This window comes from Sardina pilchardus, chromosome 24 (genome assembly GCF_963854185.1).
Source record: "Sardina pilchardus chromosome 24, fSarPil1.1, whole genome shotgun sequence".
In the NCBI taxonomy this organism is placed as follows: Eukaryota; Metazoa; Chordata; class Actinopteri; order Clupeiformes; family Clupeidae; genus Sardina; species Sardina pilchardus.
This window is the reverse complement of record NC_085017.1, coordinates 13,336,071-13,363,381: the sequence shown is the minus strand read 5'-3', so window position 1 is coordinate 13,363,381 and position 27,311 is coordinate 13,336,071. Positions and strand designations below refer to the sequence as shown.

The 27,311-nt window shown below is 41.4% G+C and overlaps 3 protein-coding genes across 3 annotated transcripts; all 3 read right to left on the bottom strand.

The window, feature by feature from the left end:
- Nucleotides 1-161: 161 nt before the first annotated feature.
- Nucleotides 162-7,101, bottom strand: LOC134072735 (sodium-dependent neutral amino acid transporter B(0)AT1-like). The gene is made up of 13 exons (XM_062529567.1): nucleotides 7,079-7,101; nucleotides 6,725-6,938; nucleotides 5,384-5,524; nucleotides 4,959-5,096; nucleotides 4,168-4,349; nucleotides 3,962-4,072; nucleotides 3,753-3,865; nucleotides 3,480-3,608; nucleotides 3,228-3,384; nucleotides 2,068-2,272; nucleotides 1,212-1,371; nucleotides 806-968; nucleotides 162-513 (listed from the first exon to the last, which is right to left on the bottom strand). The coding sequence occupies exons 2-13, from the start codon at nucleotides 6,921-6,923 to the stop codon at nucleotides 370-372; spliced, it is 1,842 nt and encodes a 613-aa protein (XP_062385551.1). The 5' UTR covers nucleotides 6,924-6,938; nucleotides 7,079-7,101; the 3' UTR covers nucleotides 162-369.
- Nucleotides 7,102-8,329: 1,228 nt separating this feature from the next.
- On the bottom strand, nucleotides 8,330-16,335 carry LOC134072461 (sodium-dependent neutral amino acid transporter B(0)AT1-like). The gene is made up of 12 exons (XM_062529159.1): nucleotides 15,949-16,335; nucleotides 15,051-15,191; nucleotides 14,544-14,681; nucleotides 14,113-14,294; nucleotides 13,877-13,987; nucleotides 13,487-13,599; nucleotides 12,982-13,110; nucleotides 12,467-12,623; nucleotides 11,844-12,048; nucleotides 10,181-10,340; nucleotides 9,618-9,780; nucleotides 8,330-9,313 (listed from the first exon to the last, which is right to left on the bottom strand). The coding sequence occupies exons 1-12, from the start codon at nucleotides 16,145-16,147 to the stop codon at nucleotides 9,110-9,112; spliced, it is 1,902 nt and encodes a 633-aa protein (XP_062385143.1). The 5' UTR covers nucleotides 16,148-16,335; the 3' UTR covers nucleotides 8,330-9,109.
- Nucleotides 16,336-17,384: 1,049 nt separating this feature from the next.
- Nucleotides 17,385-27,107, bottom strand: slc6a19a.2 (solute carrier family 6 member 19a, tandem duplicate 2). The gene is made up of 12 exons (XM_062529565.1): nucleotides 26,860-27,107; nucleotides 23,772-23,912; nucleotides 23,165-23,302; nucleotides 22,549-22,730; nucleotides 22,155-22,265; nucleotides 21,501-21,613; nucleotides 21,166-21,294; nucleotides 20,815-20,971; nucleotides 20,290-20,494; nucleotides 19,279-19,438; nucleotides 18,653-18,815; nucleotides 17,385-18,262 (listed from the first exon to the last, which is right to left on the bottom strand). Exons 1-12 carry the CDS (start codon nucleotides 27,056-27,058, stop codon nucleotides 18,047-18,049), a joined length of 1,914 nt encoding a protein of 637 aa, XP_062385549.1. The 5' UTR covers nucleotides 27,059-27,107; the 3' UTR covers nucleotides 17,385-18,046.
- Between the last annotated feature and the right edge of the window lie 204 nt (nucleotides 27,108-27,311).

Here is a 27,311-nt window from a genome sequence, read left to right as displayed (position 1 = left end):
TCAAATATTCAGATTGTATCAGCAAACATCTAATATCGAAGTCATTTTCAAAAGCAAAATGAGTTAATACTGCATATATTTAGTTTTAGCATGAATATATTCTTTATGTTTAGAAGCTATGATCCTGTGCGTACAAATATTAGCTTATCACATGGCAGTCCTCTTAAGCAAATATATACATTCAATTTATACTATATTTTATATCAAGACTGTATTTTCACGTATAATGTAGAAACAACATCAACAAAAGTGCATTCTGGCATCATATTTACATGACAGAATAAAAATAAAACACTACTGGGAAATCCACATATTCTATATGCATTGGAATTAATCTACAATATTAATCTGTAATTTAGGAAAGTAACATCAGTGGCCCCTACAGCAGCGAATCTGAATATATTTGTAAAGCGCCACACATGGGACAGCCAAGCTCGGCACACCAGCCAGGATAAAGATGATGACGTAGATCCAGCCTGGATATGTGCGCGCCAACAACTTCGGAAAGTTTTCCTTCAAAAGTAGGGAACAACACCATCAATGTCAAGTCTATTGCCGACTAAGAATAGGCAGCATAACATGAGACGCAATACTATTTCCTAAGAAAATCTTCTTTTGATAACATATATGGAACGTTCAAAAATTAAACATATATTGCAATGTAGAGCATTTCTGGCAGGACTTCCTGATGACTAATGTATATACCGGTAATGTATGCTAATATATTCCAATGATCCTCCCTCGCTAACAGAGCAAGATGCATGTCATTCAATTCAAGTCTGTGCAATTCGGAGGGTATACTTACTGAATCTGGGTCCCATGTTGTGTAGGTAAGCTCCTCTGAAACTTTGGAGACAAAGTAAGCAATAAATATGGCAAGCACTATCAAAGGACTTACGAACATCCACGTTGCCCTCCAGAAGATGTTGGGCCTATGACCAATCATGAACTCAATGTCATCATTAAACCTGTTGAAAGACATTGAAAGAGTGAGAGGATATTTTAATTCACTATACTGGAGTGCAGCAATGGATATAATGGCAAAACATCACGCAAAACGTCATATACAAGATGCATATACTTATTTTTACTTATATACTATATTTTGATGATAATATCCATACTTAACCTTAGCCTCAGTAGGTGAAACAATATACACATAAATAAAAAACACAAAAAAATGATTTTTGATTATTGTAACTTTATCTCACCTATCTATTCCATAAATGTATGCCACAGCAATCATTTCAAAGAACGCTATGGTGAGCAAAGGGATCGAGCCAGCGAAGGTATCAAAGAGTGAGACCCAGTAGTTACCCGATCGTTGAGAAAAGAGCAGAGCAATGATGAAGGAAACAAGGCATGTTAGACCTGGAACAAATAGAATCAAACAATGATTTATTCACAGGATAATGTACATTATTTATAGTATATGACAGAATAGTATTGAGCTGAATCTACAACATACTGTATAGTAGGAAACTCATCTTATAGGGACACTTCACCGATTAGCATTAAGCTTTGTATCTTTAGAAAACCAGTCATGTTTTTGAATGGTCGTGCATCATTCCCTCAGTTTGCCTTGAGATGGGAGAAATACGGATTTCAATGTTGGACTTCCTGCTTTCAATTATGAAAAATCCTCATTTTACATCATTGAAAGCAGGAAGTCCTATTCATGGGTTTCATTGAAATCCGTATTTCTCCCATCTCAAGGCAAACTGAGGGAATGATGCACGACCATTCAAAAACATGACTGGTTTTCTAAAGATACAAAGCTTAATGCTAATCGGTGAAGTGTCCCTTTAAGCAGAGTCAACAATATAATAATGGTCATTTAAAATAATTCAACTGTACAAATCTATTGACTGGCTGTGGCAACCCCTTATGGAGGAAGGACCTTCGCAGAAGTTTAGCTGCATGTACAGTACATTCAGTAAACCTCCCTCCGTTTTTACCTTCAGTTTGAGTTTTGATCTATTGTAGCACCCGTAAAAGTCACTGAGGTGCAGGGCTGAGCCACGCAGTTGGTCGAACACAACTGCACTACTCAAGGCGGTTGGTTACCTGTGTAAACCTCTTTCGGCCATTTCTTGGGCAGGATGTTAAGGTCCTGGAGTGGCACGACAACCCCCTCAATATTGCCAAATAAGCTGGACAGACCCAGACAGAATAGCATAACGAAGAAGAGCACAGCCCACAGTGGGGAGACGGGCATCTTGGTGATGGCTTCTGTGAACACGATGAAGGCCAGGCCAGTTCCCTCCACACCCTGTGGGATCATACATGGTATGATGTCATGCAGTGCAATGGTATACTGTACTCTGCATGATAAATGGTACACAAGTTTTCCAGGTTTTGAAACTAAAGTGTCATGCCATTTGACATTACTGGAGAGTTTACTTTTTTTGTTTTTTGTCTGATTTGTTAGGTCTATCCAGTTGTGTGCAGTTATAAGTTGAACTTTCAACTGTATCAGTTGAAACACGTCCCATAATGACGTCCTAATGCTCCGGTGCCAGACAAGAAGTTTGAGTATCCCTACTGTACATCAGGCTAAGGGCACAACGGTCGGAGCTGGGAATTGAACCCACTACTTTTCAGGTCACACATCTTTACATGTATTTTGTTGTCCCTCGCTATTGGCATACAGAACAATGCAATTCGTTGAGCAAGATGGTGGTGGGCTGTGCTGCTATACCCTTGCTATACAGTACTGTTGATTCCAGTGGCTTGCCCTTTGGCACTATAGTATTTATGGGGCTATACAAGGCCGCTAAGTAAATCATCAGTAGGCTACAGGTAGAAACATGGACTTTGACTCAAACTCAAGAAGACCTGCTAATATAGAGGTTACGGATGTGAAACCGCCGGAATGGTTATGGAATGTTTTTGGGTGTCTCTTGCAAAGCCATTGGTTCACACATTGGTATTAGTTTTAAAACGTTCAATTGACCTCACTATTGCAGCCTCTATTATGATTGTTAAACAGTATATCACTGAACACTGTTACAAACTGTTATTTATGGTTGTTATAGACCTTTAGCATTCAAAGTCTCCAGAGCATTGATATGAAACTGTAATAAAACCATTATACATTGGAAAAAATAGAAGCTTCCTGCCAGACTATCAGAAAATAATATTTCTCATCTCTGGGGTACAATGATTGGACCTGCTTGGACACATACTGTACATGAAGGCCTTCCCTAGATGTTTCTATTTCATACCTCACTGAGGAATGTCTGTATGTCACAGGTTCTCAGCTGTAAGCCCTGAATGATATCCGGTGAAGTCCCATTCAGCCTTTGGAGCTCCGCTTCGTAGTTGGTCTCGTTGACGCTTCCCTCAGCCAGGTCAAAGGTGTTCATCAGTGCCAAAATATTCCTTTAAATCAAATAATGAAGGACAGTAAGCAGCGGTGGTGACCCTAAAATTAATGTACAATCTGAATCTAAGCACTCTTTTCCATGATACCATACCCGCTAATGCAGTCGTCAAACTTCTCAGTGGCTCTGAACCCAATTATGGAATAGATGACTATAGCGGCATACAGGGAGGTGCAACACGTTATTATGGAGATGATGATGGCATCTAGCTCACAGTTGTTGCTGAAAAGGACCAGTGAGAAGCACAATTTTTTGTCAAATTTCCTTACATCAGCTGTAGGATTTTTTTGTAACTTTAGCTACGATACCAGTCATATTTTTGTATGTTTTGAAATGAATTCAGTTTGTAAAGTATAAGTAACCTACTGCACAGAGTTGTAGCTTGAGAAAGAGATTAGCCCGCCCCAGGCAAGACCGAAGGAATAGAAAACTTGTGCCCCAGCATCCAGCCATGTTTGTGGATTCATCAATTCCTGAACCTGAATTGAAAATAAAGAAATAAGTTCACAGGTTGATGCCTTCTGGCAATGTTTGCATTATTAATGAGATTGTGGCTAATAAGAGAAGGTTCTTACATCTGGGGTGAAGAGGAATATTATGCCGCTCGAAGACCCTTTTAGGGTCAACCCACGGATCAGGAAGATGGCAAGAACCACATATGGCAGAGTCGAAGTCACATAGACAGCCTAAACCATTGAAAGAGTCATTAGCTTCACGCTAACTTCCCACTGTCTCTCAGTGCAGTGCTCCCATTGTTTTAGTTGTAACAACATGGACTTACCTTGCCAGTGGACTCAATCCCCCTGATACAGCAGACATAAAGCACTGTCCAGGCACAAAGAGAGACCAGGACCAGCCACCATTGCAGTCCGCCAGACTCATCAATGGTAGAGGTGGTGTTGAGGGTCTCGCGGTACCAGAAGTAGTCCACGGAGGAGCTACGAGCACACTCTGACACCAGACCTGTAGAGGGGAATACATTGTACTGCTTTGGTGGTGTCACTGGGGTGTGCTTCGAGCACACTCTGACACCAGACCTGTAGAGGGGAATACATTGCACTGCTTTGGTGGTGTCACTGGGGTGAAGTAAATTGACTCAGCCTTTCTGTCTCAACTCTTGGTAGCAGGACTTTTTTCATTGAGGGCATGCATTGGCTGGGGTCATCCCAGACATCCCAACCTGCAAAAAGTAATTTCATGGAAGTATCCCATAATTTGCGGGCATCAGGGAGCCGCTATCAATATGCAGGAGACTCCCAGAACTTGCGGGAGACTCCCGGAACTTCCGGGAGACTTGGGATGTCTTGGGATCAGGGCTCTAGCAATGGGATATCAGTTTACGGTAGGGATATCAGTGTAGGTAAACAGATGACTATCTTGTCTGGAATTGGCACAATTTAAATGTTCTCTGGTATTTTCAGGGATTAGAATGATGCTATTAGCTAATTGCAGTTGACTGACCACAAGAAGTGACAAGCACAATGTCCTGGACATGTGCACAGGGCAAATAGTAATACAGAGATAGTATGGAGTAAATTATTGTATCTATAGGGTATATCCTCACAGTCTTACCGGTTCTATTTTCATTCACAGGGCATTGGCTCCAAGGAAGAGGGTCTTGGAATGAGTTGAAGAAGTACCATATCACCCAGGACAGAATGGTGTTGTAGTAGAGGGACACCAGGAAAGATACCATCATGGATGCAATGCCTATTGGGTGCAATTCAAATGCCATTGAGAAATATACACAAATATATACACCTGTCTGTATTGTTTTTTTTAAAGGTCTTGATATATTTTGGTCTTTATAGGTCTTGATATATTTTTTGATTCCAGAAAATATACATGTACAAATGCCAGTAACCTAAATGCATGGTGATGCCTACAAATATAACAGTAACAAAAAAATCACTCTAATCTAAATGTTTCTTTAATTTTGTACCCTAACTTTCTCCCTCTAAAGAACACCCACTCCTCTGTGAAAAAGCCATCCTCACCGACTCCAGTGAGGTAGGGGCTGATGGACCTCCATACTCCCACGCTGCCACTCCGGAGCCTCTGGCCGATGGCGAACTCCAGGAACAACAGGGGAGTTCCCTCCAGAACCAGCAGGATCAGGAACGGTATGATGAACGCACCTCAAGTGGGCACAAGTACAATTGGGGAACATTTAAAATCATGCACCACACAGTAGGAAATCATTGGAAATGACCAAGTGTTTTTATACAGTTGCTATGTAGCATCTCACACACTTTGTTGTGATTTATACATTTATTGTGTTGTATTTATGTATTAATTTGTATACACACACAAATACATACTGTATATGTGCTGTACTGTACGCACACACACACAGACAGACACACACACACACACACAGACAGACAGACACACACACACACACACACACACACACACACACACACATTTGACAAAGACTGCGTGAAGAAAAGGTGTGAAGATGGTTGGTTAGAAAGGCTATTTGTTAACTTAATGTGCATTGCAAGTTACTCAATTCCAGAGTTTGTTACATTTTATTGAGAATATTTGCAATGTCAGCCAAACTTGTGTGAGCACAGGTAACTTTGAAAACCAGGACTTTTACCACGACATACCATCATTTCCCAACTATTAGCGGCAGCTTATACATTGATTTAGCAACATTTATTCAGTTATGGCTAATACACAGGGGCAGTCAGTATGATATTAATATGGATTTGTTTATTTTAACTTGCACAAAACACTGTCCTGCTGCTTATACACAATACGGCTAATACACAGGAAATGACTGTAATGTAAATTGGTGTCCTATACTTATATTGCAGTATTTATGGAGGCGATAAGGCCTAGATGAGATTAGTTGAATCACAGTTAAACAAATGCAGAAGTGTATTTAAGTGGCCATTATTGGAGTTATTGAAGGCATACCAGTAGTAAAATCAATATTTATTGATTTTATACAGAATATACTGGTATTTTATACATACATACATACATACATACATATATACAGTGTATATATATATATATAATATACACACACATAGTTTTGGAAACGGATCCCTTTGAGTCAGCCCTGCTCAAAACGTTTTTGTCAGTTTCAATTTAACATAAACCTCCATAAACACAAATGCTCACATATAAGTAATCCAGTGCTGGAAGTGTTGTAGAATACTTGTCTGTTGATATTTTTGTGTGCTTATAGCTCTCAGTATATGAATAGATTCTGGGTTAAACCTACCATTGCTGCATTAAAGTTAGCTTTTTTATGGACGGCAGCGTTATTCTCTTTCAGGAGACTAAACCGCTATCAAACAGTAAACATGCATCCTCCTTACCTCCTCCATGGCTCTGGCATAGATAGGGGAACCGCCATACGTTGCCCAGTCCGATGCAGAACCCCACGCAGGTTAGCATGTACTGGGTTTTATTGTCCCACTTGGGTCTGCTGTCCGCCTCCTCCACCTCAAGTTTCTCCAACTGGGCATGAGTCGGTATCCGCTCGTCCAGACCGGGGTTAGGTAGCTTCAGCTTCATGTTTACTCTCTTGTCCTTTGGAGAGAATGTGGTTAATGTCTGACGCCAACAGACACAGACACACACACACACACACACACACACACACACACCACGCACACACTCACACACACACACAGACAGATGCAGATACAGATAGACTCACATACACTCACTGTCTCAGGCTCTGTGACTTTGAATTCTCTTTTGCGACTGGGTCAGTGTGTGTGTGTGTGTCTGGTTGTGTGTTAAGTTGGTAAACTGCTGGGCTGATCGTTTTACAGGTGTTTATCTTTACACACCAATGACTCCCCTTGTCTAAGCAACATTAACACCCCCAATACACACACATGCAAACTCGCGTGCACACACACAGACACACACACACACACCCACACACACACACCCACATCCACACGTGCACACACACACACACACACACACACACACACACACACACACACACACACACACACTTCCTTGAGCCAATCTGGACTAAAGTAGGATAAGAGATACTTAAAGCTTTAAATCATATCAGCAGCATAAGGGAACCGCAAGTAATAACATCATTAATGAATGCATCTATCAGATATTGCAAGCACATTTCTATGAGTAATTGCTTAGCAGCATTATTTTTTAGTACACCCTATCACTCAAGGACAGAGTGGAGTCATTCAACTTTTCAACCAATGACCCCTCAATGACCAGATCAGCTTCCTTTTAACTATCATAGCCTACACATTTGCACCAGAAATCAGTTCCTAATGGAGTATTTAAAATCCATGGCAAAACATTTACATGTGTTGTTATTGTCTTCTCCCCATCTGACCCTGTTTCTTATCTGTTAAAACACTTCTTGGCTTAAATCCCCATCAGTCTGTTAAAAGTGGGCTACATGTGATGTGGTGTAGTTTTAATTGATAACCTCAGCTTGTGGATTTACAGAGCTGTGAGGGAAAAATGCGCTCTTCATAGTTCCTTTACAATAGCATGTCAATGATTACCATTTCCATTGATTTTTGGTTCAAATGTAAAACTTTTACACTTCCTTGAAGTTCATGTTATTTTCCTGGCTAGAGATATTCCTTCCTGAGATGATCTGTCCTACATGCCGCACTTGAGGAAAAGGCTGGGGGTGGTTCACACTCTGAAAAAGGTTACTAGACAGAGTATTTGCAAAAGGAGCACTTTTTTAAAACTCCTCTTGCAAAGACTGTGTCTAGTAACCCTTTCAGTTTGAGAACCACCCCCAGCCTTTTCCTCAGAGATCTTATGGTTCTACCCTCTGCATGCTACACTTAACATAATGACAACAGCAGTAATTCTACGAATGCTGTAGATCTGTATGTGAGAATGTTACCATAAAGGATCTGTATAAATGTTTTTTATGTAAATCAATTTCGAAGTAAAATGTATTAACATACATATAACTTTGTTAATGTTTTATTGTGGTACAATATTGACATTTAGATCTTTGTGTTATAAAACAATTGTAAAAGCAGCAATTCTAACATACCCAGGCAAACAGACATTCGATATACATGTATCTAACATAAATAAACTTTTACCGTAACTTTCAAAACTGTGGTCTACTGATATTTTCACATAAAACACACTCACAAACACACTTGAAAAACAGTACAGACATACAGGTTTTGTTCAAAAACATTCTATAACACTCACTAGGGCTGCAACAATGAATAAATTACTCATTAAGTAGTCAACTTTGAAATTATTCTGTAACTACTGCATTTTTGGTAATTAGTTAATCGGTCTAAGTCAATTTTAAGGAAGATACCTCAGTTTCTTGAGTTGAAAATATGCATTAAAGTTGAATATTTGCAGTTGATATGGGATATTCATTGCATCATCCTATTAAGACTTCTTTGACTGAAAATAGTCATTAGTTGCAGCCCTAGATCTCAGTATACATTTATGGACAAAGTGCGATTTTTTGCAGGAGTGTCAAGCTGCTTTATGGCACAGGATTGCAGGAGGTTTTGAACACAGTTTGGTCCACACTTTTTACAAAACAGTTTTACAAAATTTCTACTAATGCAAGGCACTGTGCCACTGCTAACAAATTCAAACCAGTAATGGATATGTTTTTTGACTGTAATTATATTTAAATAAAGCATTGTTGAATTATTCTAGCTTCATTCTGGTATTTTTTTTATACATTGTTTCATCTCACTGAACACCAATGATTAGTTTGACATCTTCACTGTCATTTGCACTTTGTCAGATATCGTGCTGATAGACTCTGTGTCGTGATTCGACTTGTTGCGATTGCACATAAACATGAACACGGCTGTAAAGGGAATAGCCAAGCTAGGGATGCCAGCGAGAATGAAGATGATGACGTTAATCCAGTCTGGATAACTCACTTCTGCCAGATTTGGGAAAACCGCCTGTGAAAGGACACAAAAGACAGGATATTAAACATGTGGCTAAGAGAACATGGTTCAGTGTTTCACATGATGTGTCATGTTTTATTGGACTTTCATAAACTACTAAAGTCATGTTTTATGTCACTTCATGAAGTGTCATAAAAGAAGCCTTCTCTAAAGTATAATAGTTCTCTTGGAGAATTTCTATGTCGCTATTTCCAAGCCTAAAGCCATTTTCGGTGATACTACTGTACGCAAAGTTTGGTTTATCCTGTGAAGCTAATCAATTTATGCAATTAACATGACATTCATTGAGCAGTCATACCGACTCGGGATCCCAGACAATGTATTTGAGTGGTTTGGACACTATGGTGACGAAATAGAACACCAGGATGACCAGGATGATGAGGGGGCTCAGAAACCTCCAGGTCACTTGCCAGAAGATGTTGGGCTTGTGACCGATCATGAACTCGATGTCCTTATTAAACCTATCCAAGGGGACAAGAACAATAGCAGATGAGTGTGTGTGTGTGTGTGTGTGTGTGTGTGTGTGTGTGTGTGTGTGTGTGTGTGTGTGTGTGTGTGTGTGTGTGTGTGTGTGTGTGTGTGTGTCAGAGCAGCAGTTGCAGCAGCAGCATGTCCTGTCAACGCACCATCTCTCTTTTGCACTGCTGGAAAATAACAACCCCCCCCCCCCCCCCCCCCCCAACACACACACACACACACATGCCCACTGCCCCTCCACCACACTGAAACCAATGACCACATGTGTTTGCTTTGTATCGTCTAAATAAAACATGATAACGGTGGGCAATAAGGGCCAGAAAATACCCTCTTACCGCCGCCTGACCGAGCTCACCTGTCTATGCCATAGATGTAAGAGCTCACCTGTCTATGCCGTAGATGTACGACACGGCAATCAACTCGCACAGGGCGATGACCAGGAGGGGGATGGAGCCGGCAAAGCCATCAAACAGAGCTAGCCAGTAGCTGCCGGAGCCCTGCGCAAATATGAGGGCAATGAGGCACGACACCAGACACGTCAGGCCTGGAGAACAGCAACAGAACACACGAGAGTTACAGTATTAGCACAAATGGGAGACAGACAGACAGACAAAAAAGATACTATAGATAGATGGATGGATAGATAGATAGATAGTTACTGTACTGCATAGATAGTACAGTGATTTCCTATGAATTATGAATAAACCACATGATGGTGCATACAGTAAATAAAATTGAAAAACAAAATGTATATATTAGCCATGCTTTAATCAGAAAGATGAATAGAGTAAAAATGCCTTCCTATCTAAAGTCCACTCCTGTGTATTAATCTCATTGCTGAAGAAATTTAGCAAAATCAATGTTTAAAAGTTAAAGTTTTTTTTTTTTCTTTTTCCCCCGTCATCTTCTTCCTGAATTTTTGGTCAACGATTCCCGGGACACCGTAACACCGGGGCACGTGAAACTTGGTGGGCATGTAGCAGACTTCTACAGAAAAAAAATGTTCGGCCCCTGGGGGCCACTCCACCCTTATGCTGGCCCCCGAAACCCCAAAAAAAGCCTTTTTTTCCCCCTAAAAACTACTGTACCTGAACTCAACTTACTTTTTAACCAGTCATTTGTGATTGGCACCCCCATGGTATCGACCCTATCTTCAGATCAGAAACAAACCCTATGGTATCGACCCTATCTTCTATCTTCAGAAACAAATTTAATATGTATGATGAACCTGACATCCTAGTATGCCACATTTTGTGGAATTTCATCCATGGGGGGCTATAAAAAAATATTTATTTGTACATTTAGTGCCTGTACACCCATTGGCCTGCAGATGGTGCTATTAAGTGATGGGTTGCTGGTTTGGGATGATGCACACTCTCTCTCTCTCAAACACACACACACACACACACAGACACAAACACATACAGTATGTGCACACACACATGCAGAAATACACACGCACGCATGCACACACACTGACATCTACACACACAGAGACACACACACACACACACACACACACAAATCCACAAATCCACATGCACACACATAAACACACACACACACACACACGCACACACAAATCCACAAATCCACATGCACACACATAAACACACACACACACACACACGCACACATATACACATGCCATGCACAGACACACACGCACACACAGACACACACATGCACACACACACAAACACATACTCTTTTACACTAAGGCTAACTCACACATGTACACACTCATATACACATGAGCTGCCTGCAAGAGTAGGAGATACATGGATATAAATTGCACAAATAGGAGATACAGAAAAGGTGACCAGCGTAATTCATATTTGTGGAGAGAATGTGCAGAACTGAGCGGCGGTCTTGTGTCACTTATAAAACGTGAGTTGTACTATGGCTTCATAAAAACACAAGGCGCTTTGGGTTTATAAGCAGCGTGCAATGCTCCCTGTCAGTACGAAACAACATAAAAAAGGCGTACTGTATCTCACTGAAAAAAAAAACATGTGCTGTGTGATCGCTCCCTAACAGCACCTACCTGTGAACACCTCCTTTGGCCATGTCCGTGGGAGGATGTTGAGATCCTGCAGCGGCACCACACACCCTTCGATGTTGCCAAACATGGTGGACAGTCCGAGGCAGAAGAGCATGATGAAGAACAGGATAGACCACATCGGGGCCACCGGCATCTTCGTAATGGCCTCCGTGAACACGATGAAGGCCAGACCCGTGCCCTCCACACCCTGTGAAAACGACATTTTGTAGAGTTGTACAGTAAGTATGTACAGTATATTACAGTATATTACCCCTGATGAAGGCCCCATCCGCTACGTGTGGGCATTTTTAGGTCCATGTTGGACATGTCCGTTTAATAAAGACATTTTAAACCATCTGGAGTGCCTTGGTTGTGGAGAAATTCTCCTTTTCTACACAAACTATTTACCTTGGACCAAAGAGCACCCACCAACAAGCAGCATCAAAAGAACAAAGAGGACTGAGCACGCCACTAACTCTGAACATTTACAGTATATTACACTTTGAACTGGGAAAATGGTATGCAGTAAACTCTCTCTTCTAACATTTGGTATGTAGCGATGAAAAGGGTTTTTGAGGGAAAGAATTGGACGAGCTTAGTTCAAATGTCGTAATGGGTTCGTTTACCTGGCTTAGAAAATCGTCCAAGTTGCAGCTTTTGAGGTTTAGCTCTGAAATGATATTCGGGGAGGTGAGGTTGAAATGATTCAGCATATCAGCGTAGTTATTCTCGGTGATATTGCCTTCAGGAACGTCAAAAGTGTTCATGAGTGTCAGAATGTTCCTAGATGAAAACATGAAGAAGGAAGACAAATATGATATGTTGTAAAATATGTCAATTACACTTGTCTCCCCAAAGCAACTTGGGGTTAATTGCCTTGCTCAAGGGCACTGCAGTGGCAGCTGGAGGCTTGAACCTACAGTACACTGTATCTGGCTGTTGCATACTCGCCCAGTTCTTTATCCACTACGCTACCACCTCACTGCTATTGCTGGTACCAGTTTCAGCATCCACCCCCACTCCCGTAAAGCCACCAAGAGGTCAGACATGAGCTGTACTGTCCTTAATGCCTATAACTGTGCCCCAAATGGGATACAGTTAAATGGGATAACCAGTAACTATGATTTGTGTGGACACATACCCACTCAAGCACTCATCAAATTTCTCGGTGGCTCTGAAGCCAATGATGGAGTAGATGACCGTTGCTGAGTAGACAGAGGTGAGCCCGTTGATTATGGAGATTGTCACCGCATCCTGCTCACAGTTGTTGCTAGGAGATGGGATAAACAGATGCAAAACAAACACCATCATCATCATCATCATCATCATCATCAATTATTCATTATTAAGCACAAATTCTCAGTGGTTGAAAACCCCAGTACAGAAAGTAAAAGTTCTCTCATGTATTGCTTCTACCTGTGCACTTAACCAAGGCAGATTGCACTAATTACAGGCTACCTGGTTGAAGAGATGTGAGAATCAGCTGGTTTAGTGAATGATTAGAATAAATATTTTGGACGGCTTCTTCCGTTGCTGCAAATTGTCGTACAATTCCAATGCCTTGAGTGCCTTTGTTCACTATGCTATATTTTAGTGATCTTTTTGACAGCATGCTATTTTTAGCGATGATGACCTTTGACACTTACTGGACGGAATTGTAGCTGGAGAAGGAAATGAGGCCGCCGAAGGCCAGCGAGAAGGAAAATAGCACCTGAGCCCCCGCGTCCAACCACGTGGACGGATTTATCAACTCGTTCACCTGTAAACAGAATCAACATGTTGATACTGCCAGATCAGATAAGAGATAAAAAGAGAACATGTAGCATCGAGATAAACAGCTGAAGGAGAGAGAGAGAGAGAGATAAAGAAAGAAAGGAAAATATAATTCTATATATTATTTGTTTTATTATTATTGTTATTAATATTGCCATTAATACTTTTATTTTAAATGCTTTGGTAATATTGTCAAATGCACAGTCATATCAGTAAAGCACATTAAATCAAAATTGAAATCAAATTGAATTGAAAGGACATACATCTGGAGTAAACAGGAACTTTATGCCATTCACAGATCCTTTGAGAGTCAATCCTCTTATCAGGAAGATAGTGAGAACAATGTATGGCAGGGTGGAGGTAATGTAGACAGCCTATGGAGGAGATGTAAGGACATTATATGGTTATTGTCACTTTGATATCCACTATCTGCATTTGGAGTTCACATGCAAACTCTCTCCAGTTGGAAAAAATCAAGCAGAAAGTGACTCCGTTGTACCTTTCCTGTTGTCTCAATGCCTCTGATTGCTGCGACGTAGAGGACAACCCAAGCACACACGAGTGACAGGATCATCCACCACTGAATACCCCCAGACTCGTCAATGGCAGTTGTCGCGTTCAGGGTCTCTCTGTACCAGAAGTAGTCCACAGGGGAGCTTCGAGCACACTCCGATATATACCCTGAATAGAATAGAATATACTTATATATAGCCTGAAAGGAGGCGGAAGGACATACAGTAGATGTGAGCGTCCGAACATTTCAGCCCTATCCCTGTGAATTAGCCGGTGCTGTGAACATGATAAACAAGGGAAAGGCTGCTCAGAGGTCAAAGCAAGTGTGTTATAACCATCTCAATCTCACGGTTAAGCGGGCAAGAGAGCAGTAGTGTGTTGTTTTATAACCGCAGAGAGATATCACGTTTGCTGCACCTGTCTTGTTTTCATTGAGGGGACACTGGCTCCACGGCAGCGGCTCCTGAAAGGAGTTGAAGAAGTACCACATGACCCAGGCCATGATGGTGTTGTAGTACATGCCCACCACGAAAGAGACCAACATAGATGCAATGCCTGTAAAAATAAATTAAAATTACACGGTTGAAAGAGTCGCTCACTGTTTGTTGGTAGTATTTTGTGTGTGAATACCGTTTGCCAGCATGGTTACCATTACTGAAATGAGGGGAGAATTTGTTATGACTCAAAGTACAACCTGAACTCCAAAGGTAAATAAGTATTTCTGTCCACATGGCTAACTTTTACAGTGGAATGTAAACAAACAGAACTGGCATGTGAATGATTTCCCCCCACAGCGCCAACTCATGGCGACTAAATATGACTAGAAGGTACAGCATTCTTCACTAATAACACAACATGGACAACATCTAGAGAAATTTTCCCACTAGGACCTGATAGGTCCGTAAGAGTTATAGTCCAGCGTACCGACTCCTTTCAGGTAGGGGCTGATGGACCCCCACACGCCCACGCTGCCACTCCTGAGCCTCTGGCCGATGGCGAACTCCAGGTGCAGCAGAGGGATCCCCTCCAGAACCAGCAGGATGAGGAAGGGGATCATGAACGCACCTGAGAACACAGAGGTGAGGTCCCGTCAGGTGAGAGTATCAACTTATCGTCGGAGGTGAAAACTAGGTAAGTAAGTGCTAAAATGTTGAATTGTAATGTCATTCTCAGCCACTAAAATAATGTTCTTCATATGAATTAGAAGTTATGAATGAGAGCCTCTCATATTTTGTAGGATGTAATGAAAGAAAGAAAAGATCAGGTGCAACAGATTTCCTGCATCACAAAATTAGAACTCTTACTCCATATTCCAGGATTACCCATCCAAGGCCGTAAAAAGATAATTATTTTTTAAACTCAAAGAATGAAGAATAATATGAAACAAGTTCCAGCACCAATTGTGCTATTGTGACGTACTGTAATACTGTTGTTTTCTCTGCTGAATAACTGAGGTGTTCTTTTGTGACGTACTGTAATACTGTGGTTTTCTCTGCTGAATAACTGAGGTGTTCATGAGGTCTGATTTATGCTAAATGCTCTAGCAAAACATCAACCAGTCTCTAAAGATGATTTGTGAAAGGGTCATTTTAGAGACCATACATTATTTATCTCCAAAGAATGGCAATGATGTTCATTTCAGGGTCTGGGAACCAGTTGTCTGTTTGCCATCTATTCTAGTCAGTGGTATTGCCAAGTACTTCTGTACAATTCTCTACAATAATAATAAGATTGTGTGCACTAATTTACAGATGCAATCTATTTACTAAGTAGATAAATCCATATTCATGGCTCCAGGAGTTGGTAATCAATATAGTCTTACCTCCTCCATGGCTCTGGCACAGATAAGGGAAGCGCCAGACGTTTCCGAGCCCGACACAGAACCCCACGCAGGTGAGCATGTACTGGGTCTTGTTGTCCCATTTGGGCCTGCTGTCTGCCTCCTCCACCTCCATCCTGTCCAGGTCGGCATGGGATGGGATCCTCTTCTCCAGACCCGGGTTGGGGAGCGTCAGCTTCATCTTGGGTAACGGTCTTTAGTCCTCAGTCTCTGGATATGAAAGAGATAGCTGCTGTCTTCTGTCTTATCCACACAGTCTGTCTAATCCCTCACGCTCTCACACTTGCTGTCACCTGTCACTCCTCTCTGCTCTCGTGCGTTACGATCTCGGAGAAGGTGTGTGAGCGCTTCACTTAGCCAGGGGACGGACACGGTGTGTGTGCTGACCTTTAGCACCGGTGGCCCGAGTGATATCTGTCCTCTCCCCCCTGGAACGCTTGAGTTATTGTGTTTTGTCAGCAACAAAGGGTCTGCTACAGTCGTGATAATAGTTAATGCATAATAAAGCTGGCAGATGACTAAACAAAGTGTGTGGACATGCATATGCACCTGTCCACCACAAACAGGATGAAACAAGTGGCACCACAGAAGAATACAGAAGTAATAATAAAAAAAAAAAAAAGCTCTATTTATCAAATCATATATTAAGATTGATTAATTAATTAATCAATTAGATATTAAGATTCTTAAGAGACTAAGACAGGCTCATAATTAACAGGATTCTGTGCACCATTGGTGCTTTTGTTGCCCTTTCCAGCAGTGCTATGACAACTTGATTCAATGTTAGTTGTCCTTTCAGTGTGCAAAAAAACTAATAATTACCACAGTGTATTATCAGTGTCCGTCCCAATAGGTGAGAAATCAATACTTAACTGCCATCTTTGTTGCATGACGAAAGGCAGTAAAGCTACAGTTTATTTTTAGATCACCTTTTCTTTTTCCAATGTGGATTACAGGGTTGGAGAGAAACAAATCACATTTTAGGTAACAATATCACAAAGTATATAAATATGTAATTAAATGAATTGCTAATCAAAATATTGCTGATTACAAGGGGGGGGGGGGGGGGGGGGGGGGGGGTACTGCCAAATATATCCTTACTGTAAAAACCTTTAAAGACTAATGTCTAGAATATATGTTTCAGTTGCTTAGTACCTTTTTCCTGTTTAGACATATTCCATTCTTTTGGCAGTGCATTAAAATTTTGATCATTATATTATCAAAAAGTCATTGCTTCATTGCAAGTAATCAAATGTAAAAGTTGCATTACTTTGATGAAGTAAAATAGTTACTGTACATTACTCATTCAATCTACAATCTGTTCTCTACTGTATAACATTTTCAAATGTAACCATATCAACCTTGGTGGATAATGTGCCTACATTTATTCTATTAAACAACATACGCAATACATACAGTACTGTATATTGTAAATGTTTATTTCAAAACCCACTGTAATTTAACATATTAACAACACATTTTATTTCACAAAACAATTAAATATATAAACTGGAGCAAATAAACACAGTAAATTGGGTCTCCTTGACCACTTTTAAAAACAGTCATGCAGTCACGTTTTTGACCGAGCAGCTGGAACTACATAAACGCAGTCATGTTGTCACGTTTCTAACTTAATATAGCTGGAACCACATTTATCATAGCGCTGTACACATAGACATGATTTCATATTTCATCTCCTTCTCATGTTACTAATAGGTGCCATATTATGCTATTTTATTACTTTTAATCTTTTTTTTTTCAGAGAGTGTTTACTAACTTGTCTGTGGATTTTGTGCGTATGTCTTTTCCACATGACATTCAGATTTATTTTAGAATGGGAAGACGTAGAGCATCTTTTTTTTTTTTTTTTTGGAAATACAGCTCTATTGATCAATACCTATATGCATTAGGCATCATTCACAAAGATCTGTAGTCATCTTCTGAAGTCACTCTTGTGACAAGTCCACACGTGACGGCTCCTCATGTGGCGAGAGATTAATTATTGATGGTCTCTCTTGACAGTCTATTAAAGCTCGTGACAAGAGCACCAAGTGTCCCTTCAAAGGGCATTTATGGCTTTTCAGGTGCTTATCTCAGACAATTGTACTTTAGCAGACACTGAGCTGACACTCCCCCTCGTGCTGTGGGCGTCGTCTTTGGTTCCGCAGCAGCGTGTCTGAATGAGCTTGTACACCGCCACGAACGGAATCATCAAGGCCGGAACGCCGGCGAGGATGAATATGATGACGTACATCCACTGAGGATAGAAGCTCTTTTCCAGATTCGGAAAGTCGGCCTGCCAATGGAGAGGAAAAGTTATGGTCTAGGACAAGATTTTACACAGCACTGTGAGAGGCAGTCTAATGTTGGTTATATAACTGTCAAATTTTAGCACAGATAGACATAGAAACATATTGTGATTTGGCATATAACCAATAACTATGTCCCATATGCGTAGACATACAGTATACAGGCAGTTTCTCATACAGGGATTAAGCCTGCTTTCATTGAACACCTATTTTGCTTTCTTTTAGGACTAGGTGTCATCCATGTACAAGAATCTATCTGGCACATGAGTAAGATAATCAAATGTTGGAGACTGAGACATAATGTATTACAGTAAACCCACAGACTGAGATATCTAATATCGATATAATAAGCGATATAATATAATAACTGTCCTTACATATTCAGGGTTCCAGGTGATGTACGTGAGTTCCTTGGTGGCGGTGGTGGCCAGGTAAAAGACGAAGATGAGAAACACCAGCAGAGGACTGATCACTCTCCACGTGGCTTGCCAGAAGATGTTGGGCTTGTGGCCAATCATGAACTCAATGTCTTCGTTAAACCTGTCCAAGGGGAGGAGAATGAGGCGTCAGGGTCTGGGTTGTTTATTATTACATTTTTGTATTATATATACATATTTATCTAGATAAGTTATTTACATATTTGATTCAACATTGTGTAATATTATTATTATTGTTGACCTGCATTGACCACATGCAACTGCTGAAGATGTAACCAACCTGGTCCTCATCAGTTCTGTGTAGCTGCATGCTTTTTGGTGCACATAAAACTTTAAATTCTAAATTCTAATTCTAATGTTGTGTATTGTGGCTGAATGCTTGGAGTTGTTGTAGGCTATTATAACATTCGAATTAGACAGAACCATAACACTTAATACAGTGAGAGAGTTCAATTCATTCAGCAAAAAAACCTACCATTTGCCCTTTTTTGACTGGAATCAACTGTCATGTACAGTAAATGTTATTGGCAGGAGTAGTGATGTTTCAGTCCCTCAGCCCAACTCACCTGTCGATCCCATAGAGGTAGCTGACAGCCATCATCTCACAGAATGCAATGACGAGAAGAGGGACAGAGCCGGCAAACCCATCGAACAGAGCCAACCAGTAGTTACCAGAGCCCTGGGCAAAGATGAGCGCAAGGCCACAGGAGACCAGGCAAACCACACCTGAGATTAAGAGATGGAGACACAAAAGAATTTGAAGAGAGTTATTATCAGTGCTTTATGTGTCAGCGGTTTAAGGGGTGGTGGGTGATGTGCAATAACGACAGATTGAACATCAAAGTCTTATCTCAAAATAGCAATTGATTCCAGTCCAGATCGGGATCTAATCTGACATAAAACCCAAAATAAAAAAAAAAAAAACAGATTTAGTCACTATCTGAGTGTGTTCAACTTTATAAATGTGTTGCTAAAAAAACAAGTGGTTGTTAAAGGAACACACCAACATTTTGGGAAATTAGCTTAGTGACTGTGTCCCCCCAGAGTTAGATGAGATGAAGCATACCCCTCTCGTCTCTGTACGTGCAGTAACTCACGGTTAGCATAGCTTAGCATAGCTCATTGAGGTGGGCAAATAAGATCATTTCTCGAAATGTTGGTGTGTTCCCTTAAATAATTTCTCCATCAATGGCCTCTTCTGCACTTTCACAGCCGCTGTAACACTCTATAGGCTCTTCTCAATGGCTCTCCTCGGGAACAAGCCGGAGGACCGAGGAGAGGTGTTGAGAAAAGCCTTATGTTGCTATGTAGCATCATGCTATGTAGCATACTCATGCTATGTAATGCTACAGTGTGGGTGCCTCTCATTATGCCTCCTCGATCCTCGATGCTCGTTCCTCGAGGGGCGTTCCCACTGATCTATAACTAACACTGGATAGACTATCCCATTGTTTTCCCCCCATCATTCTTTATGTAGATCAGTGAGGATCGAGGCATCGAGGAGCGAGGGAGGACGTATAAACGCTACATGAAACGCACCCTGTGTAGCACACTCATGTCTCGTTTGTGCCACATACCAGTAAGGGCTTCTTTAGGCCAATGCTTTGGGAAGATGTTGAGGTCCTGCAGCGGTACCACACACCCTTCAATGGAGCCGAACATGGTGGACAGGCCCAAGCAGAAGAGCATAATGAAGAACAGCACCGACCACAGCGGGGAGAGGGGCATCTTGGTGATGGCTTCTGTGAACACGATGAAGGCCAGGCCAGTACCCTCCACACCCTGTGGGATCATACATGGTATGATGTCATGCAGTGCAATGGTACACTTCACTCTGCATGATAAATGGACACGAGTTTTCCAGGTCTTGAAGCCAGAGTATCAAGACATTTGACATTACTGAAGAGCAAAATAGATTTTTTTCTTAACTGTGTTACTTGACTACTTGAGTTCTTGATCAATATTTTAGGGTCTACCTAAATATCACTGAGAGTGTTCATTGGTATGTATATCTCATTGTTTCCTTAACATGCTCACATGTTATAAGATGGAATAACTTCATGACGTGTTACTGTTAGTTTGAGTAGAATATGAATTTTCACCTGACTGAGGAAGGTCTGTAAATCACAAGTCGGCAGGTTCAACCCCTGAATGACAGCAGGTGAGGTGCCGTTGAGACTGCTGACGGTCTCATCATAGTTGCTCTCATTGATGCTTCCCTCAGGAAGATCAAAGGCATTCATCAAAGCCAAGATATTTCTGTGTGAAGACAGCGCACCATTACAAAACTTTCTGGAGACACGGTTAGTTCATAACTATTGTTAGGTACAGAAGGTATAGGTTCATATTATGTAGGCTAAGTCCCTTTGGACAAAAGAATCAGCTAAATACAATAACCATAATCATAACATGGGTTTGGTCAAGTAAACCATGACACAACATTGGTTTCGTACCCGTTGAGACACGCATCAAACGTCTCTGTGGCCCGGAAGCCGATGATGGAATATATAACAATGGCAGCGTACACAGACGTGAAGCCATTGACCACAGAAATAATGACCGCATCCTGCTCACAGTTGTTGCTTGATAGACGAAAGAAAAATGGAAATATTAGTGTCAATATCAGTTCATAACCTATGATCTTGTACAATGTAATTGTAGTTCATTGTCTGACAGGGAAAGTTAGATTTAGCTTTCCACTAAAAGACTAGAAATCATCCCATTCTATTCTTCATAACATTTATGTTTTTGACGGTAGTCCTACTGAGCGATTGTTAGAGCTTCTTACTGGACAGAGTTGTAGCTGGAGAAGGAGATGAGGCCGCCGAAGGCCAGTGAGAAGGAATAGAACACCTGGGCACCGGCATCCAACCAGGTTTGAGGGTCCATCAGCTCCTCTAGCTGCAGATATTACACCATCACACAGTATAGTTATAGCCAGATATATTGCAATGTCGACTTTTACCTGAGTACACTTTTTGTAAAAATATCACTACAAATCCATATACATACACACCGGTTCCTAACTCTCCACCATTGAGGCTATCCAGGGCAAACGATGCTTGCGTGAGGTGCACAGCATCGTCAAAGACTGTTCTCACCCCAACCACAGATAGTCCACCCCACGCCCCTTTGAGATCTCCCTGTACCTGGACCAACAGACTGTCACCCTACTGAGCACTAGCTCTGCATCTCGGTGACAGAATCTAAAACTAATCAACAAAAATATCAAACAGTAGCCTAGTCACAGTAGGCTACTACCTTAGGAGTGACAGGATCTAAATCTAATACAATCTAATATTAAAAACAAACACAAATGACTGGCTGTGAAAGTGTATACCAGAAGCCCTTGTACAATTACACAAGTTACACTGATGCAATGCAACCTTTTCCATTCCTTGACCTCAACAAAGACATGGAGCCACAGTAGGCGACTGACTACCTTAGGAGTGAAGAGGAAAACGATCCCACTGGTGGAGCCCTTGAGGGTCAAACCTCGAATCAGGAAGATAGTGAGGACCAAGTACGGTAGAGTGGAGGTGACGTACACGGCCTGAGGAGGAAGAGGAAGAAGAAGATGATGATGATGAATCAGCTTCAATACTGATAACAATCTCTATCTTTATGTTGATATTTTGATGGATGCCTCTGACAGATTGTAATATACTAAGAGGCTGTATGTGTTTTCAGTTGTGGAATGAGGCTTTGTGTGGATTTGACTTTTGACCTTCAAATCACTTTTTTTTATGGTGAACCACAGAATTGGCCAACACGATCATCAACATAGCACAATCATGATGAGTGTTGCTGCTGCTACTGCTGATAGTGCAACTGACCTTTCCCGTGGTCTCAATGCCTCTTATGCAGCAGACATAGAGCACACACCAGGCACAGATCAGGCTCAGGACGATCCACCACTGCAGGCCTCCAGAGTCCTCAATGGCTGCAGAGGTGTTCAGGGTCTCTCTGTACCAGAAGTAATCGACTGAGGAGCTGCGAGCGCACTCTGACACCACACCTGCAGGGGGCGACAATGAATGTTGGTCTCTGTAGTTCGAAGGAATGAGACATAAGAAACTACAAATTTGGCTTACTTTGATATCGCAATGCATCATACTTTCATTAAATCATTTAACATACTCTACCTTGTCTGTGGACATCTTTATTTGCTGGCTAAACAAATAGCATGTTTACGACAGGAGAAGTGCTTTAGTGTTGCTTTAAGACTTGGATTCATAATTTGACCTCATTAGTCTTTGTGTTGAACCAAGGTTCTTCACGCTGGAAATGGTTCTTCAGAAAGTCTATTTTCACACCTGTTTACGTTTTCTTAAATGGTTCTTCAATTAACTAATGGTCTTGAAAGTTCTTTGAAGCACTACAAAATGTTCTTCTTTTGGTGTCATTCTGAAGAACCAATTATTTCTGTGCACATTTGTGAGTGTACTGTACCTGTCAGGTTTTCATTGAGTGGACATTGACTCCAAGGCAGGGGATCCTGAAAGGAGTTGAAGAAGTACCACATGACCCAGGCGATGATGGTGTTGTAGTACATGCCGACCATGAAGGACACCATCATGGAGGCAACCCCTGTGAGACACAACCAAACATGAACAAATGTCATCAGCTAGCAGCACCCATGTTCAGCGCTCTGCTTACAATATCAATATCAATATCACAGTCATGTATCAATGTTGTGTCACTAATACTAGAAAATGTCATCCATCAGGGCCCATATCCACAATGAATCTTAAGGCTAAGAGAAGCTCCTAAATAACTGTTAAGCTACTCTCCGCTGTAAGATTTTTGTGAATACAGACCCTGATATGTCCAGTATGTGTCGCATGATCATGACCAAATGTCTTTTTACTGCTTTTACTGCTTAGCTGGGTCAAAAGATCTGGCTCACTAGAGCAAGCCAGAATTCCCATCGCTACTTTGTATGACTCAGGAGTACTTTGTGTGACAGGCTGACAACCCTTTAATAACTTTATGAGAGATAAAGGCCAAGTGTTATTGATGTACTGTAACTGAGTCTCGCCCAGGTGAGTGAACGCACCAACGCCAGCCAGGCAAGGATGGATGGACCTCCACACGCCCACGCTGCCACTCCTGAGCCTCTGGCCGATGGCGAACTCCAGGTGCAGCAGAGGGATCCCCTCCAGAACCAGCAGGATGAGGAAGGGGATCATGAACGCACCTGAGAGCACAGAGGTGAGGTCCCGTCAGGTGAGAGTATCAACTTATCGTCGGAGGTTATTAAGGTAATTAAAGTTTTTAAAGTGTGTAGATGCTAAAATGTTACAGTTTTTTTTCCGATCACTTTAATGCTTGCATTAACTCTGACATCACGTTGTCAAAACATTTAATACACGAGTGAATAAACGTTTGCGAATAAACTTATGCTGTGCAAAGAAGGTGTTCATGAAGACCAAGTGGATCCCAGTTTCTTTACACAGGTCAAGGCAATGGAGGAAAACTGTAATTGAAGAGGGATCCCAAGGTGTAAGAGGGCAGTGATCTCGTGCATCAGGACGTGATAAGCATTGCTATATATCACTCAAAAATAGCTCTTTATCAGCAAGGTAGCTGAGTGTTGCCCTCCTCCCGGTGAACGCCTTATCAGGCCTCTCTTTGCTGGACAATGGCAAGGTACTTCAGACCGAAAGTCCACCTCTTCAGTGTTTACGGCTGAGAAACTGATAAACAACTGGATATGTTAAAAACAGACACCTGAGATAAGTAATGGGGTCGGAAATATCAGCGTGAGAGCAGAAGAAACAGCTGAAGGATAAGATATTGTTCTGGCACCAGGCTGAATTCAAAAGATTATGTTTTATGTTACTGTTTTATGTTTAACTATATTTTGATATGATAAACTCTCTTAATCGGTATTTGAATATACATGCTATACTGTTGGTATATTAAGAGTGTATTGTTTGCTGATCAAGATATCGGATCTCAAAGTATTGCTCACTGACTGCACATAGTTGAGAGCCCTTATGTGATCCTAGTAATATTCCCAACGTCCACTAGGTGGCAGGAGTAATCTGATTGTTCCCACAGCGCTCCGACTCAGATGCTGATGGGTGTGGCCCCACGTGCGACGATTGGAGAGTGATGGGTCTTAGTTGATAATTAGTAAACACTTAACACGTGCAGGTACATGAACGCTGATAATAGCTGTGACGTTTTATGACGTTGTTTTTCCAGCATGCTTTCTACGTTCACCAATTTTACTCTTTTTCTTCTAAGTTCTAATTGTATGATAAGCAAACATGCCCTTCTTTCTTTCTTTCATTTGTTGCTACAAGCATTATTATCAGGTGCTGTGCCCCCTTGGTAAAAAAAATAAAAAAATATATTTATTTGGCCCTGTCTGTAATCTTTGGAGTGTCCTAGTAAGGGTTAAGTAGTGCATGCACACATCACACCACCTCACTGGGGCTAGGTGCAGGACACAATAAATGTAACAGTGATAAAGGGAAGTAGATGTCCGCACACTGAGACTCCAAAACCGACAAGGTTTATTTAAAACCACATACAGTACAACGTTTCGACCCACCAGGGTCTTCTAGTTGCCTGAAGAAGACCCTGGTGGGTCGAAACGTTGTATGTGGTTATAAATAAATCTGGTCGGTTTTGGAGTCTCAGTGTGCGGACATCTACTTTCCTTTATCAGTGTCCTGGTAAGACCTTTGCCTCAGATTTTTTACGTCACCTCTGTTTAATCATAAGCCTATTTTGTCTCATCTGATTTCAGACAAAACGTGACTAGAAATCAGATAATATGATACAGATAGTATAATTTGGGTTGCACTCGTAATGGTTTCATGCCTCAGCAAATCATGGGTGTGCTGCACCTCAGACTTCATGAGGGGAAACTCCAGATAACGCTGTCCAAATAAGTCAAATAGTATTGGAAGTCTGCTGTCCCATGTTTCAGACTTGTTACAATATCACTTGTTACTCGCCACAGTGTTTCAGCTGCTGCTGCCTGGCAAAAGGTGGCAATGCCCAGACCTGCAGGCTCAGCTACAGTTTTTACCTCCAGGCACTGATGAACAACGGACAGTGAGGGACTGTGATGTGTATATATGATCTCTCTCTCTCTCTAAACTTGTAAACTTTGTTTATTTGAAAGGTCTTCAACATAAAATGATGCCCCCATATTTATTAATTGTCTTATCTTTTAAATTCTATATTTGATGCTTTTCACATAGTGTTCATTTGCTCTGACAGTTTGACACACACACACACACACAGGCCTATATATATGATAAACAGAAAATAACAAGTATATGAACATATTTTCATATTTTCTGTTTATCATAACATATACTTGTTATGAATCTTGTTGCATACAGAAAATATGCTGATAATCATGATATTTGTTATGAATCATTTAAAATTATTTTAAACCAAAGTAATGGACTCCGCAGACACTAAAATCTGCATGTCACGTCATTGACCCGGCTACAATTACATGCAACTATACAACTTTTCTTGTCATAAAAGGACTCAGATAAGGACAGAATCTCTGAGCACTCCTCCCTGCTGCTCATCTCCCATCTACCATGAAGAGATATGAGGATTCAGAACGCAAGGCAGGCGCTTGTATAACGTTTACTAGGCTTGCGCCCCGATGTTGATGGTTTAATTGCTTTCTGCATACCCACTAATGCGCAGAGCAAATGATACAGCAGCAGTTGCTGCGTCCTTTACAGCCGCCATTGTTTTAACTTTTATCTCCCAAAGTAGCTGCTTCTGTCCTGATGGTGCATTTTCATTTTTATGGTTCGCATTAGTGCAGGTCGGCTTTACACTTTCATGAAAGTAATGAGTGGAGTGCTGTGTGTGTAACTGTTTTAAGGGGAAGGGGCATGGCTTAATGGTAGATAAACCTACAGTAAGGTATCTTTCAGCACTATTTGCAATATAAACTAATTCAATCAATGGAAGATTTTCCAACATTTGGATTTGCCACTACACGATTGACATCTTATGCATTCTTAACTCTCAGCAGCTTCACATTTCCAGTCTTACTGTATGTCCTCCACGACTACACTGATTTACACATGCAGTCTATTTGCAGAGTAGATAAATCCATATTCATGGTATCAGTTATCTAAATAATATAGCATTACCTCCTCCATGGCTCTGGCACAAGTAGGGGAAGCGCCAGACGTTTCCCAGCCCGACACAGAACCCCACGCAGGTGAGCATGTACTGGGTCTTGTTGTCCCACTTGGGTCTGCTGTCCGCCTCCTCCACTTCCAGCTTCTCCAGGTCAGCGTGTGATGGGATCCGGTCGTCCAGACCCGGGTTAGGCAGCTTCAGCTTCATGGCGGTAACCTATACGGTCCTCAAGTCTGGGAGGACAGGAAATGTAAGATGGTTAGCCGTAAATTTGTGAGTAACTCTCGGCCGATGCTGTTGTCTGAGGGAGTAAAGAAAAGCAGTTGTATCTTGGCAGCTGCTCCGTTCAGCAGGTGGCCGTGGCCATGACGAGTGGGAAATGATTGACAGCTTCTATGACCTGGCCCCAACATGCAGGTGGGAGACACCTGAACAAAGGGCTCTTATCTGCCGCCACTGT

Coding starts and splice junctions, on each gene's coding strand:
- LOC134072735 (XM_062529567.1), bottom strand. CDS start 6,923: ATGAAGCTGAAGCTACCTAACCCCGGTCTGGACGAGCGGATACCGACT. Junction 3,866..3,961: donor TATTCCTCTTCACCCCAGAT/GTAAGAACCTTC, acceptor TTTTCAATTCAG/GTTCAGGAATTGATGAATCC. Junction 3,609..3,752: donor TCAAGCTACAACTCTGTGCA/GTAGGTTACTTA, acceptor GGTCCTTTTCAG/CAACAACTGTGAGCTAGATG.
- LOC134072461 (XM_062529159.1), bottom strand. CDS start 16,147: ATGAAGCTGACGCTCCCCAACCCGGGTCTGGAGAAGAGGATCCCATCC. Junction 14,295..14,543: donor CCTCAATGAAAACAAGACAG/GTGCAGCAAACG, acceptor TATTCTATTCAG/GGTATATATCGGAGTGTGCT. Junction 13,600..13,876: donor AGTTCCTGTTTACTCCAGAT/GTATGTCCTTTC, acceptor TTCTGTTTACAG/GTGAACGAGTTGATAAATCC.
- slc6a19a.2 (XM_062529565.1), bottom strand. CDS start 27,058: ATGAAGCTGAAGCTGCCTAACCCGGGTCTGGACGACCGGATCCCATCA. Junction 23,303..23,771: donor TCCTTGCCTGGCTGGCGTTG/GTGCGTTCACTC, acceptor TGTGTCTCACAG/GGGTTGCCTCCATGATGGTG. Junction 18,263..18,652: donor TCACCTGGAACCCTGAATAT/GTAAGGACAGTT, acceptor CTCCATTGGCAG/GCCGACTTTCCGAATCTGGA.